General features: G+C 52.5%; 1 protein-coding gene across 1 annotated transcript in view; it reads right to left on the bottom strand.

The window, feature by feature from the left end:
- The window catches only part of IFFO2 (intermediate filament family orphan 2), a 39345-nt gene extending 30919 nt beyond the window's left edge, over positions 1-8426 (bottom strand). Inside the window, exon 1 of the mRNA XM_075437638.1 lies at positions 7637-8426. Within this exon, the coding sequence (XP_075293753.1) occupies positions 7637-8271 (635 nt within the window). The 5' untranslated portion in view covers positions 8272-8426. The remainder of the gene's footprint in view (positions 1-7636) is intronic.
- Between the last annotated feature and the right edge of the window lie 6490 nt (positions 8427-14916).

Genomic DNA, 14916 nt, shown 5'->3' with positions numbered 1-14916 from the left:
CTTTCACACAGTAACAATGCAACTAGTCCATGTTAGGGTCATTAACGAGCAGGACGCATCATTAATGGGCACAGAGCAGCATTCTCTCCCAGCTCTCTTGATGCTCTCGTTATTGAAGTAGCTCCAGAGGCAGAGTTGATGTCATTTTTGTGCACGGATCAACATCGCTCACTGCAAATAAAGCCAAAGAGAAAGATTCCCACACGTTTGAAGTTTTTTAAACAAACGCTAATAATTTCATTTTTAAAAGGCCTTTGAAACTAAACACCTTGTTAATCCAACCATGGGAAAAGTAGCTGCCTCCCAGTTACCACTGGTACTAGAAAAAGCCACCACATGGTTCTGCCATTCCCACAAACACCCAGCACGCCCCGCGCAGCCCAGGTAACACACCAGCACTGTCACCTCGCCCGCGCCCTCTGCAAGCCTGCTTCGAAGCAGAAAGCTCTGCTGAGAGCTGTTTCTAGACTAGGCGACAGCCAGGCGTTACGAAACACCACACACATTACTTCTTTCTTCGGCATCAAAGACAAATCCCACCCCCCTACATGACTCCTCCTGAATCAGCAGGCACGGGCACGCCCGGGTCATTCACCCCTAACCCCAAACCAAGGCATCTGAACAATATATTCAAAATTCAATAATGTACCCGTGTGTCCAAGCTAACGCCATGCTACAATGATCTTTTTGCCCCCTATTCTAAACACAGAGTGAAGTGGAGGCAAGCTCCTCCGCTTCAGATGCCAGGGTGGGAGGTACGTGCATAGGAACTGGAGAAAAACATGACCAGGATAACACCAGCATGTGAACGCAGCCAGAGAGCACTCACCCAAGATGAAACCAGAGAGCACAAAACAGAGAAAATACCCTACAGCAGCCAGGCGTATGGCGGGGTAGAGCAGAGCGGAGTCTGCAAATGGGTTTAAAGTCACAGCCGCGCACTACACCGTTTCCCCGTGCTTTGATTACTAAGCACAAGCAGCCTTGTCCCATTTATTCCTTATCAGTTCAGTGTTCTGGGAACAAGATAATCTTTTGGTTTGGAGACGTCACAAGGCTGCAGGAGAGCTTCACTTAGACCAAACGGCGTACAGCTAGATGTTGTTAAGTTTTTAACTGTTTTTGAAGACCACGCGGGAAGAAATCTCTTCCCTTCTCGTACAAACACAAACGCTGGTCTTCAACATTAAGATGGAGACTTAAATGGTAAAGAACAACATCCTGTGAATATTTCTAGCAAACTAAAAATAAAAATAAATGCAGGAAGCCAACCAAACACCTGGCAGAGCATCACCGCAAAACCTCACCACAAAAAAGCAGCCAGAGCCGTACGTGGGTTCAGCGCTTACTTCAGCTCCAAGCCCAGCGCTCCAGCGGCATTACTGCAACGAAAGCCTGCGATTACAGACAACGAGGAGCTAGAAATAACTTGTTTCTGTGCTTGTTTTCACCTCAGCCCTAAATTGCAAGGGTCCTCAGAGATTATTTGGGTTGAAGATCAAGGTATTTGGGGGGGATTTTGCTCCCAGACCTACTCAACACTTAAGCTGTGCTTTGAAAGTCTGGTTTTTTGCCTTCAGAAAGTCCGAAGCTTCCCACCATGAGTCACAGGAGGAATCAAAAGGTAAATTCAAAATATACGCAGCAAGTCCTGTGGCTCTGGCAAGCAGGAAGCTGTTCTTTGAAGAGCACAGCAGAGATCCGGGCCCAGGCTTCTCCGAAACTCTAACCACAACGCGAGGCGGTGATTTTTCTCTCCACCACATCCAATCTAGTTCATCTGTGAATTCATTATTTTAATTAGAATTCGGAGTTAATAGTTAGCCAAAGATAAAGTTCAGAATAAATAGCTAACTTGCACAGCTAAGACAGCTATTTCAAATCAATCATAACATATCTTGGCCCTCCCTGGTTGCTCCCATCACCAGCCAGTTTCAGCAAAGCGCACACGCAGATTTATCTATTTAAATATTTAACAAAGTGCAGCCCCAACCCTACTGCGGAGCCCTGTTAGAAAGCAGGATCAAAGGGAAACGTCCTCCTCTCCTTCCAACCCTTCTCCCACATTACTCCAACCCACAAGTCCCAGTCTCTAGCTATACCACAGCAAAAAATAAATAAATCTGAGGTTTGTTAGAGTGCTGCAGATATTCACATGTATTGTAAAAGCACGCCTTTGCAGAAGCATTGTAGAAGCAAAGATGGCAACATTTAAAGGAAAATGTCTGACACCCAAACAAGCACTGTTCTCACAATGCTTCGCTCGCACAGCTCCGAGCGCTTCAGCTTTCCAACCAACAATTAGAAGGGATGCATATTTTTGTTACATGGCCAAGTTTTTCCACATCAGACGATTTTATCTGTTCTTCACAAAGCAAACCTACGTCCTCGCAGCACAAGTAAAAAAGTCTTCTCAAGACTGAGTCTCAGGTTTCACCAAAGTGAGCATTTAACACCAGACTTCACATCTTATAAGGGGAATCCACGGATCTCTACTACCAGGCTGTGTGGCTGCTTTGGAAGCGGTAAGGAACACTAAATTGCAGTGAAAAGCCACACTGAAACACAACTACCCCTTTAAAACATAAAAAGAAAACCAGAAATGCCAGAATTAAATATATATATATATATATATATATATATGGCCTTACACAGAGACTGCATTATTACCAGCTCTGTAACCAATTGAAACCCGGACAGCAGTCTAGCACGCTGGTCAGATTCTTCCACAGGGATAAAAAAATTATTTGTTTTTTATTGGGTCTATGCGTAACATTTGCATCTTGTTACCACTAATATTTTAGCTTTAAAAGTTTTCAGACATTCCTCCAGGGCTTATCTTAAAGCACATTTTTATGAAGTTCCCTTCTTTAAAAAAACAAGATCCAGTTAGTTTTGACGCGCATTGCCTTTGACAATGATAATCTTTGTCCTTTCCAGCTGCAGCAAATTTAAGATAATCTCTTTCTCAAGTGGACTTTATTAATCTTCCAAATGAAATACCATCCTGAGGTAAAACAATTATTTCCAGTTCAACCCTTAGTAACAGTTAAGTCTCTGCTGGAAAAGACGACCAACATCTGGCAGACTCGATATCTGCACCAATTAAGAACAATTTTGAAACCCTAATATATAAATCTATGCGAGTGTTCAGACTAAAGCTCTCCACAGATAGAGCAGCAGCCTTCTTGCAGCTAAAAGGAAGGGGGGAAAAAAAAAGGGGGGGGAGAGCAGGGAATGACTGCGGAAGGTTTTCACCAAGTCAGCAGGCTCCGGCTGGCCGCACGCAGAGCATTTTGGCTGTCGTAACACCCAGCCGCATGTGTGGATCTTCCAGGAGATCTCCGTGCGAGGCGGGAAGGTGAGACGTGTCGCCCGGAGCAGCCGGCAGTATCGCTGCCTGCTGTATTCCACGTACCTCTATTCTGACATCCCGCCTTAGCCAGGAGACCATCAGCGCTTCGGCCTCGACGGGCAATGTAACTTGACAAATCAGAGGAGGGAAAAAAAGAAAGCAGATTTGTTTCCCCCTTCCCAGAACCAAGTAGATTTAAGTACCTCACCAATGGAAGCATGGGCATCGCCTTCCATCGAGATGCTGCGGCCCCGCTCAGCCCAGCTGCCTCAGGGACAGGTCCCCGGCACGCACGCGCCAGGGACAGGCAGCTACCCCAACAGCGGACCGCGCCGCTGCCACGTCCCCAGCCGCTCTCCAGAAAGCAGATTTTTCTCCTACATCACCTCAACAGACTGCAGTAACCCGGAGTCCCTCGCAGAGCAGGGGCACGGTCGCGTGCCTGCGATTAACCCTGCTCCTTGACATCGGTGAGGGATGGACAGACCCCAGTCTCCATCGCCGGCCGCTTCAAAACCCACAACTGGTTCATCTCACCTCAGAGGGGGTGAAGAAGGATGCCAGATTTTATTTTTATCTGTCTAGAAAAAGGTCACTTCATCTGTGTGTTTCAACTTCCAAAACCTGACACCTTCATTTTAAGATGGCTGTCCCTTACAGTATTTTTTATTGAGTTAGCTTGACTGCAAGCAAAGCGGACAATTTTACCTTTTCTTGTTAAAAGGGTAATACCAGATAAAAAGTTACAAAGGTTTTGGAATCTGATCCATGGCAAGAAGCTCTTCTAAATGCTACCATAGTTTGAAAAAAACAAAACAAACCAAAAAAAACAGACAAAAAAAGATTTTTAAGTTCATTTTTTCCCATAAATCTCATCCAAATGCTAACTCGCACAGCTGAAGTCATAATCCACAGTGTAAAATCACAATCATTACTAAGAAAGTATTGTAAGATTAAGACACGTTTAGTAAAACAAGACTCACATTTATATACCATTTGTGTAAAAAATCATGAGCTGGGGGACGGGAAAAAGGCAATTTTGGTCTGAAATGTCTGCGGGGCTCCTTGAGGGGAACATTTTTCCATTTGTACTCCAGACACAAGCAAACTGTGGGTAAAATAAAACCCAGGTGCTCTCCTGACTACACATGCTAGTATTTTTTAGGCCTCAGAACTCTAACACAGTTTCTTGTGTTAGGATGTCCAAGAAAAATGAATTTAGAGGGCGGAACAACGGAGATGAACGTATCTTCCTAAAATGAAGCCACCGGTAATCCCAAAAATTGACAGGATTTCATTGGAAAGAACATCTTAGATGATCTTCTGCTATTATTTTGAAGAGTAGCAGTAGAGCTACCTTTCAAACAAAAGGAATTCTTTCACCTCTGAATTCTACCTTTGCACTTTTCAATTCACAAGTACGACATCAGTGAGTTTTGGTCTTCAACGACAGACACTCCATACGCGAGCTGTGGTTTTGAAATGGAGTATTCACTTGAGCAGAAGTCACTGACTTAGCAACGTAATCACCTGCCTGGTGTTTTCCTGGTAGCCAAACATTTCAAACAAGAACAATTTGCTGGCTGTGCCCTCTGTAATCAAGTGGTCATCCTGGAAAGGGAAAAAAGCCTGAGTTGCTTTAGGAAATCAATGTAACATATCGCTATCTGCTCACGCATTCCTGCAGATCCAGTTGGTGGCTTCACTGGTCAGACTACAAGGCCCGATTGCTTCCAAAGGGCTGCCGGGTTCTGCTGGTGCTCGAGCGAAGCAAGACTGTTATTTTCTCGGTGTGAAACACCATCAGCAGTGTACAAACCCACCCGACTACACCTAGCGAGCACCGTGTTTTCAACATGGAGCCATCCGCGGCCTGGAGCGCGGCCATCCCACTGGGGCTGCCCTGCTCGGCACACCTGCGCCTCGCCGCAACGTCCCACGCCGGCGTGGGGAGCTTGGGTGCGCGCGTAACCTCCCACAGGCTCTAACAGTGCCGGCAGCAGACAAGCACGAGGCTTCTTTTCCACTTGGAGCTCATTTCCCGAAATAAAACTCAGCCATCAAAGGGTTCACAGCAAGATAAGGTAAACTCAGAGGGTGTATTTACACACACACACAGGCCAGGATCGAGAATCCCTCCCCTGCACAAACAAACACAAAAATATTGGTACCAATCTTCACAGGATTGCTGACAAACACTGCAACACCCCATTAGCTCATGATAATGAAATCGAATTGACTCACCCGCTCGGACTGCAAGAATTCAGACAGCACAGCACTACTCCCTAAGCATGCAAAAGTGTGCTCAAGGCCACAAATGGAAAAGCCAACCTACCCCGCGAGAGCTCACCGTGCGACGTCCATCCGACCAGTGAAGGTCACAGAAGAGTGCAATCATCATTCCAATTACATACTAATGATTGTACCGTAACAGACACGCTGCAGATACCACACTGGGGTGATACGTGTTGATATGTCTTAATCAAATTTTATTTTCAAGTGTCAGAAGAAAAACTTGTTTCAAGAGCAGGAAGGGCGGCGAGAATGAGATTCGCAAGTACCTACAGAGAGACCCCTTTCGCCCCGCTGAACTGGGTTTATGCCATCCCCACAAGTGTGCAGCAGTCGCACCTGAACGCAGGCTGTGGAGCGAAAATTTGCTATGCACAAGCGAGTGGAAACAGAACAGAGTCAGTGATGCGTCAGTAGAAAGACTGAACTTAAATGGCCCACAGATCTCCTCTTCCCTAAGAGAAATAAAATAATAAATCACGCATCCATTGAAAAGCAGAAGTGTGTCCAGCTTTTGGTGACATGGCCCACACCCAGCACTCATCTTCCTCCATCAAGTCACCACCACACACAGCTTCCTCTGATGCTCCGCTACTCCATCTCCTTGGTACCAACCATAAAAACAATTACAACCCCGTGCCATGATGGCATCCACTGCTCCAGACTGAAAAAAAAAGGCAAATTTCTTTTTCCACCCAGATTCAGTAGGCGCTCCAGCCACAAACTACGGAGCAATCCAGGCATGCAAGCTTGAAGAAGATGCACTGCAAGCAGAGGGTACTTTAGATAACAAATAGGCCAGAAATTACTCTGGGAACAGCATACGCCTGCCTACAAAGCCTCTCTAAACCGAGTTAATTCACAAGAGGTCTGTTATAAAAGCTGATGACTAGAGGTACACAAAGAGCACACTGCAGTCCTGTTACCCTGGACAGAAGAAATTCAGCTACGCTTCACAGGCCACAGAGCCGAGCAAGGCCGGCTGCCTCCCAGAGAAATAAGAAAGGATTAAATTTGTTCTGCAGGGGGAAAAAAATACAAGGTCGGGAAAGGAGGAAACACATTTTAAGCCTAAAGATGACAAAACTCCAAAGCAGGAGAGCCCCAGAGGAGAAGCAGCTCGTCAGACAATGCAGGAATCTCCCTGCAGAATCCCAACTACCTAGGTTTGTTTTTTTTTTTTTTCCCCTCTCTCTGGCCTCCATCTCTGAGCCGGCGAATACAGCAAACCAGCACTGGGGAGGGGGAGAAGAACACCCCCACCACCCCAAAACCCAGGGCTTCCCAAGGGGCCAGGAGGCACCTCCAGATCACCGGGGCTTTGCCAAGGCCATCAGCTCTCGTTTTGACCCATTCCGAGGAAGATCTCGGCACGCAAGCCTTCCCCTGCAGTATTCGCAACCCAAATATTGCAGCACTGAGCTAATTTCGGAGAGCTAGCACACCAAATCGACTACCGGAGCGATTCGGCCAGAAAATGAAGGCAAGCTAAATTTAGGAGTAACTACACGATGCGATATTAACAACAGATTATTTCCCTTCTCCATAAAGGACGTATTTTTTTTCCTTTTTTCCACATTTTTTTTTTTTTTAAGTCAAGCTGACAACGCTCCTTTTCAGACCAAGGCTCTCCAGCCTCCCAGGGAAGGACCCTGCAATTTTCCGGACGCCAAACCAAGGCGCAGCTCCCCCCTACCCACCCCCCCACCCCCCCCCCCCCCGAGGCAGAGGCTTCCCTCCACCCCACGGGCGCACCCTGGGGACCCTGACCCGGGGGGAAGGGGGGGCAAGTCCCCAAGGCCCCCGGGAGGAAACCAAGTCCCCAGGGCCCCCGGGGTGTGGTGGGAGGGCCCGGGGGTCCCCCCAAACGCTCCCTCTGCCCCGAGGAGGGACTCCCCGCTTCCCCGCACTGCAGGAGCCGGCGGCCCGCACCCCTCCTCGGTGTCCCACCCCCCTCCCAGGCTCTCGCCCCCCTCCCCAGCCGCTCACTTTCTCTTGTACTCGTCCCGCTCCCGCTTGACTTTGGCCAGCACGTTGTAGAGGGCGCGGATCTCGGGGGTGATGGTGTCGATCTGGACCCCGACGCCGTCCGGGTGGATCCAGGAGACGCCGGGCCCCTGCACCGTCTCCAAGCCGCCGCCGCCGGTCCGCCTCACCTGGGTGTAGCTCCAGATGGTGCCGGGCAAGCGGCCGTAGTGAGGTGGCGAGGCGAGGGGGGGGGCGGCGGCGGCCAGGCCGTGACCGGGCCCCGGGAGGGGAAGCGGGAGCAGGGCGGGGGGCCCGGGGTCGGTCTGCACGGCCTGGTCGCGGGAGAAGGTCTTGTAGCGGAGGCGGCGGTCGCGCTCGCTCTGCTGGGCCGCCAGCTGCTTCTCCAGCAGCCGGTTGCGCCGCTCCAGCTCGTGGACCTTGGCCAGGAAGCAGCGGAACCGCACGTTCAGCCCCTTCAGCAGGTGGATGTTAGAGCCCAGGTCGTTACGGAGCGCCGCCGTTACCGGCGGGCCCCCCCCGGCCGCTGCGGGGCTGCCGGGGCCGGCGGCAGCGCCGGGGCCCAGCGGGCAGGAGGCGGCGGCGGCGGCGCCGGGCGCGAAGGCGCGGGCCATCTCGCCGAAGAGGAGCGAGTTCATGGCGCGGCGGCCGCCTCAGCCCCTGAGGTGAGGGGGAAGGCGGGAAGCAGGGAGCGCACGGGCAGCTGGCGGGCGCTGAGGGAAGAAGAGCGGGAACCGATGCCTCCGCCGCCCCACGCTCCTGCGGCCGCCGCCGCCGCTGCCCGAGCACTGAGCGGCCGCCGGCGCGGGGCGGGACCGGCTCCGCCTTGGCCACGCCCCCGGCGCCAGAGGCTGCGGGCAGCGCTGCCGCCACGCCCCGCCGCTACGCCCCGCCTCTCCATCATAACCACGCCCCTTCCCCATAACCACGCCCAAGCCCCTCCCTCAAGCCACGCCCCCGCGGGTTCTCCACGTGTGCGCAGCGAGGCCTCACTGGGGGGGGAGGGGGGGGCAGTGATTTTTGGGGGACATCGGGGGGGCCCTGCAGCGCACCCCTGCGTCGATTGGCGAGTGCACAGGAAATGAGCCCGCGCGGCTGCTTTCCGCCCCTGGGGATCATCGGTGAGATTAAATTATCGGGGGGGGGGTGTCTCGTTACCCGACTGCAGAGCCCCACCTAAGTGCCAAGCAACGCTGATATTATAATAATTAAGTTATTAAATAAGCGTTTACCCAACTGCTGCTCCTGGACCTCTGAGCCGCTCGACAATCAAAGGATATTGTTTAATTGGCTCATGCGATTACTCCTTTGCACCGCCACCGATCGGAACGACGCTTCGTCAGCAAGCGAAGCGCATGGGAAGCGCTCAGTAGCGCCGGTGTAAAGCTGTAGTAACGCTGTTCGCTCAAAAAGTTTTTGAAATAAAACCACAGTTCTTTGCCAGGTGATATTTGTATTCAGCTACACGGGCAGCAGCGTCATAGACTCATACAATCATAGAATTATAGAACGGTTTGGTTTGGAAGCGACCTTAAAGATCATCTGGTTCCAACTCCCCTGCCATGAGCAGGGACATCTTCCACCAGCCCAGGGTGCTCAGAGCTCCATCCAACCTGGCCTTGAGCCCTGCCAGGAAGGGGGCAGACACAGCTTCTCTGGGCAGCCTGTGCCAGGGCCTCACCACCCTCATGGGGAAGAATTTCTTCCCAATACCTAATCTAAATCTGCCCTCTTTTAGCTCAGAGCCGTTCCCCCTTGTCCTGTCACTACACGCCCTTGTGAAAAGCCCCTCTCCATCCTTCCTGTCGGCCCCTCCAGGCACTGGCAGCTGCTCTAAGGTCCCCTCGCAGCCTTCTCTTCTCCAGGCTGAACAGCCCCAGCTCCCTCAGCCTGTCCTCGGAGGAGAGGTGCTCCAGCCCCCTGATCATCTTCGTGGCCCTCCCCTGGCCCCACTCCAACACATCCACTCGGCTGGAACTCCACCAGCACCTGCGAGCCGTGCTCGGTGCCAAAGGCTCCTCAAAGAGCTCTGTTCCTGTGTCACAAATCCACCATTTCCCAGCACCTCCTCAAAAAAAAAAAAAATGCACTGGGTGGAGGCGCCTCGTTAAGTGGGTGACTCAAAGAAACACCAGCAAAGATTATCTTTCACCGAGCACCAAAGCGCTTTGGCCTCAGTTTGTGCAGACTGCAACCTGTGTCCAGGGCTGAGGTGACAGGAAGACACCTTGAGCACCTTGGTCACTCGGGCCCGGTGGGAGCTGCTGGCGTTGGGTGCTGCCAGCGCACCAGAGCCGCCTTCAAAGAAAAAAGCTCCAGCTCACGGGGAAACGTTTCCGTGGCGTGTGCCCCCCTGCCGACTCACAGCGATGCTGGCAAAGCGCGAGGATAGACTAAACCCACCCATAGTAAGGTGACTCTTGGGGGCAGAAGCCAACCAAGGGCAGGTTGCTCCCATTTTTGAGGCGCTCGGCATCCCTGCGAGGCTGGAGCGAGCCAGGCGATTTCAGATCCCAGCGAAACCGCCTGGTCAACACCTAGGGAAATCCTGCTGAACAGCAAGAGGTCTGAGGCTTTTCCCTTAAGGAAGCCGGAAAACATCAGAGGCAATGATAAAGCAGCCAGATAATTAATGCTTTTGTACCTGCCCGGTGGGATGATGCGTATCGTGATCATCTCGTGATCGCTCGTTAGGCAGCACCCATCGCCACTGTGGCGAGGATGGATTCGCCACGGCCCCATCCAAAGGTCGTTAAATCAAATGAGTCTTTTTTTCCTCACGGGCTTTGGCTCATCCCCGGGATGCGTACGGTCACCACCACCAATCCCGCTCTGCCGCTGGGCTGCGGTTTCCTCCCAGCCCCTGAAAGTGAATCACCCTGAATTAATCGCAACAATTAATTAGGCTTAGGCTCAGAGAAATGGGAATCCCTCTTCCACGAGGGCTCATGCAACCGCGGGGCTGACCGGCTGCCACTGACGGCGTGCCGAGCAGCCGCGGGCCGGCACATGGGATACCCCACGGCGGCTGGGGACATTCCTGCAGGGATTCCTTCGATTCCTGCTGCGGAAAGCTCTCCGCTGCCTGCCAATTGCAGATATAAATAATGAAGCACTGATTAGTCCTTTCCTATTTGGACAGGGAGGAAAAGGGATGGGAAACGGTGCTATTTCTGAACGCAGCAACTATCCGGCAATTAAATAACGGTGACCACCCTAGCGATGCTAACAGTAATGCACTGGATTTATTTTTGCTCTCAGTTGCTTCACCCAGACATGGGCTGGAGCGGGAGCTGAGGAATCTGGACCCTTGGATTTGATTTTTACACCCATTTTTACCTTCGCTTTGTTAGCAGCCTTCACTCACAAACCTCAGCGACTGTTTCAGGACTGTTCTCTACATCTACTTAGGTTTTTTTAACATTAATTTTCCCAGGTTGGGTTATACATTAGAGGTTTGTTAGTCTGACACTCAGGGAAGGATGCCGTTTCCTTGGGTCTGCCTTCCTTCCAAGTAACCAATTTCCAGGCAAATCAATCCAAACCCAACCCAACCCAACCCAACCCAACCCAACCCAACCCAACCCACCTCAGCAGCCTTGCCAGCGCGTCCATACTGGGCCGATGCTCCCCTGGGCTGATGTGCATCGCCGCTGAGGTACGCTTTCTGTATTTGAATAAATCCTCCTCTAAAATGAACAAGCAAAGATCCTTTGGCTTAACATCCAGAAAACTCCACAGTCCAGCCCTTGACAATGCCCAGCTCGATAATTTTAGCAGAGCCCACCCCGACTCCAGCTTTCCGGCAGCGTGGTGAAGCAGCACCTCTGCCGAAGCCCCGGTGATCGCAGCATCCCTCCCTCATCCCCCTTCCGATTCCTTCGGGCTGCGGTAACTGCCCGAGCCTGCTCTTCACCGACCTCGGAGATGGAAAAAGGTGATTTATTCACCCTGGACTCTGCAGTAACGAGAGGCAGCTTCTTTCAGAGGCTGCCATTTAACAAGCAGCAAGCTTCAGTGGTCAGACTGGGATTCGGATAGCTCAGGTGGGGCTCGTACCCTTGCACTGCAGTTTGCTGCCTGAACAAGGGTATTTGGGCAAACCAGGCTGCTGCAATAAGTGGAATTTTTAACAATGCCTTCCCCAAAATGGTTGATTTTTCACTCAGAGATGGTGCATGAGCATCAGCGGGGCAATGGGATTAGCAGCTGATGAGCTGCTGCGATGAGACCCGTCGCATCCCAGCCGTGATTTCGGCCGGCAAAGCGTTTCTGACTCCAGCCGGCCCCTTTCCCCTGCATGATCCCCTGGTTGTGCCAGCATCGGGGCTGTTTCTTGAGAAATGAGAGCCGAAACCCTCCCTGCCCGCCCGTGCCCTGCACCCGGCACGTGGGAAGAGGGGCAAGAACGCGCTGTGACTCCTCCGGTGACTCGGGCCCCGCCGAACGCGCCCGCTCGTCGCGTGGAGACGCGAGGGCTGCGCCTCTTCGCACATCGCCGAGGTGTCGCGTGGCGGAGAAAGGGCCGGGTTAGTCACCGGGGTTATCGTTTCCAGCCCTATAAGGGAAGCCCTTGGATCGTGTCGGGAGTTGCATCAGTCGTCACGTCACGCTGCAGGAACAGAAAATATGTGGCAGGTCGGCTGCTATCGATAATGGGGGAGGAATGAGCTACGTCAGCGGTTACAAAACCAGCAACTGTTTCTCCTTGCGGGTTCCTCCTTGCCTTTAAAGGAGGTTTCTCCTCCTCGAACGATGGGTTTGTCCCCCCATGTGTTCTCTACCAGCTCCATCAGCTCACGTGAAACAGGAGCTGCTGCTTAAAGCCAGCACCTTCTCCTGTTGCGGGTCTATTCCATTGCTCCAGTCGCTTTTTCAGAGATGAAAATCTCACTTTGTCACATTTGGGGGTTTCACACGCATCAGCGCCGCAAAAACGAGTTCACGCACAAAGAGGGGTGCTGCGGGTCTGCTCCCGCGCGGCCCAGGAGCGACAGTCGCCCTCAGCCCGCCAGCAGAGAGCTGGGCACGCAAATGCTGGACCCAGGCCGGGTGACTTCAGCCCAACCCCACCTCCTCGCACCTGGGCTGGGGATGAGCTTCTCCACGGAGATGATGTAAATATTTTGGAAACAAAAAGCTTCTGCACCAGGTTCAACCCGAAAGGGCAGGTGAACTCAGGAGGCAGGGATGCGGCGAGAGATGAAGATGCTGAGGGCGAGCGCGAAGCACCCGCTAGCGTGGCGTGGCTCAGCAGTATTTCCTTGGAGACCGTGGCAATATTCATTGCTTCCTTAGTAACCAAATATTTGCATGTGTTGAGCGTAGCAGCAAATATGCATCGATAAGCCCGTGCAGGCCACCGCAGGTGTGTTTTAGGGCACAGCGACTGCTCTGGCAGCTCGTCGAGGGTAATCGCAGGATGCCGCGTCGCTCATTTGTGCGTGTCCGAGTGCACGGTTGTCAATCCTGTCGGCGTTAGGCTTTTCATTCTGCAGGTGGACCCTGGCCTGATTAATTTAAAAGTGGGACAACTTTCAAAGAATTTTTGTCTTTCGGGAAAAAGATGTGACACGATTTCTTTTTCGCCGTTCCCCCACGCTTTGTAACCCGCGCCGGGTCAAGCAGCATTAGAAGCTCAGAGCGCAGAAGACAGTTATTGGGATATATTTTTAGCTCCCTATCCAAACCTCTCTTCCAGCAGCCACTAGCTGAGTGTTTTCGTGCCTCGTGCTGTGGGGTTTTAGCCTGACGTGTTTTGCACAACACGGGATGAAAGAAAGCTTCCTGGTGGGAGCTGGTGCTGGGAGCACTGGATGTAGCTGGCTTGGGCACCCTGCCCTGCTCCGGGGCTGGGTTTCCTCTGAGCACCCCGCTCCCTGCGCAGGCATTTCTTGCCTCCCCTCCTTCTCCACCAGCGTGGGACAACGGGCTGTGCCCTACGGAGGGGAACCCGGCTGCTGTCGCACGCCGGACCACTCCAGCCCCCCGCCTCCCATCCTGAACCCGGAGGGATGCTCGTGGCGGCCGCAAGAAAACTTGGTGTCAGCGGAGTGAGTCAAGGAGCCGAAGCTCTCAGAGCGGCTGCCCTCTTGGATTTCCCAATGTCCCGGGGTGGTTCAGCGGGAGAGGTCCTCGGGTGGAGCGCCTTGACAGCCAGACGCCCAGCTTGCCGTGATTCCCAGCCCGTAACGCAGCCCCGTGGCCTATGGCTGGTGAATACCTTTCCACTGCGCCAGCCCATGCAGTCACCGAGCTCGTTATATCAAAATTGCTTACAGCAGGCAAAATACGGACCAGGGGAAGAGAAATATTAATGACCTGGCACTCGGGAGATGGGCCTTTAATGTCTGATGTCATCATTTGGGAATTAGCTTGTTGTCATCAAATATTAGGAATAATTAAAGGTCGGCGCTGGGTTTAGAACACACTATATTTGTTCATTAAATAAGATTAAAAAAAAAAACCAAAACAGCCCGGGAGAAGTAACCGGGATGAAATGCCCGCAGAGCGGCTCGCGGGGTGTCCCGACACGCCGATGCTGAGCCGCCGGGCGATGGGGCGAGCGCCAACGCCAACAGACAACCAGAGACGCCGACGCAACCCATCGCCACGAACACGCGGTAGGGGCTGGAAACGAGCGATCAGCCGGGCTACGCGTGCTGTCCTGGGGCGCTGGTTCGGGCGTTCGTTGCTCCCCAGGGCTGCGGCTCGTGGTCGGGCCCCAGAGGACTGCAGCCTTCGCAGGAGCGTCCCCGGCCCTTTCCCATCCCCGATTCCCATCGCGGGGTGCGGACAGCACCCAGGGCACGCGGCGAGGGTTACCGAGGTCCTGTTGCCACAACGCTTGGGAAAGAACAAGCGCTAAGCGGGATTATTGTTAATAACAGTAATTATTGGGGTTATCATTGTTACGGTAAAGATCTCTACGTCTAAGCGATGCCAGCCTGACAGCCCATTAATCAGCGGGTGTCCCTGGCCGCCCTGCCCTCCGCCTCCTCCCCCAGATTAAAGCTTCTCCTTTATTCCTCTTCCACCTCCTCCAGCCCCTGCCCACGGCAGGGAAAGATGCAGAAGATGCCAGACCCAGCATCGCTGGCACGACCAGCCAAGACTAAACACAACGTTCTTGATATTTCTATATATTTTTTTTAAAAGCCCAGTCTCTGTTCACACACCGAAGCTGAACTTAAACCACAAACAGCTTAATTTTTGCAATTCCTGCTTAATATATGCCCTTCTTTATATCGTACACCTTCCCCAGCAGAGAAGGGCTGTAGGGA

Source organism: Opisthocomus hoazin, chromosome 16 (genome assembly GCF_030867145.1).
Source record: "Opisthocomus hoazin isolate bOpiHoa1 chromosome 16, bOpiHoa1.hap1, whole genome shotgun sequence".
NCBI lineage: Eukaryota > Metazoa > Chordata > Aves > Opisthocomiformes > Opisthocomidae > Opisthocomus > Opisthocomus hoazin.
This window is presented reverse-complemented; position numbering and strand designations above follow the sequence as displayed.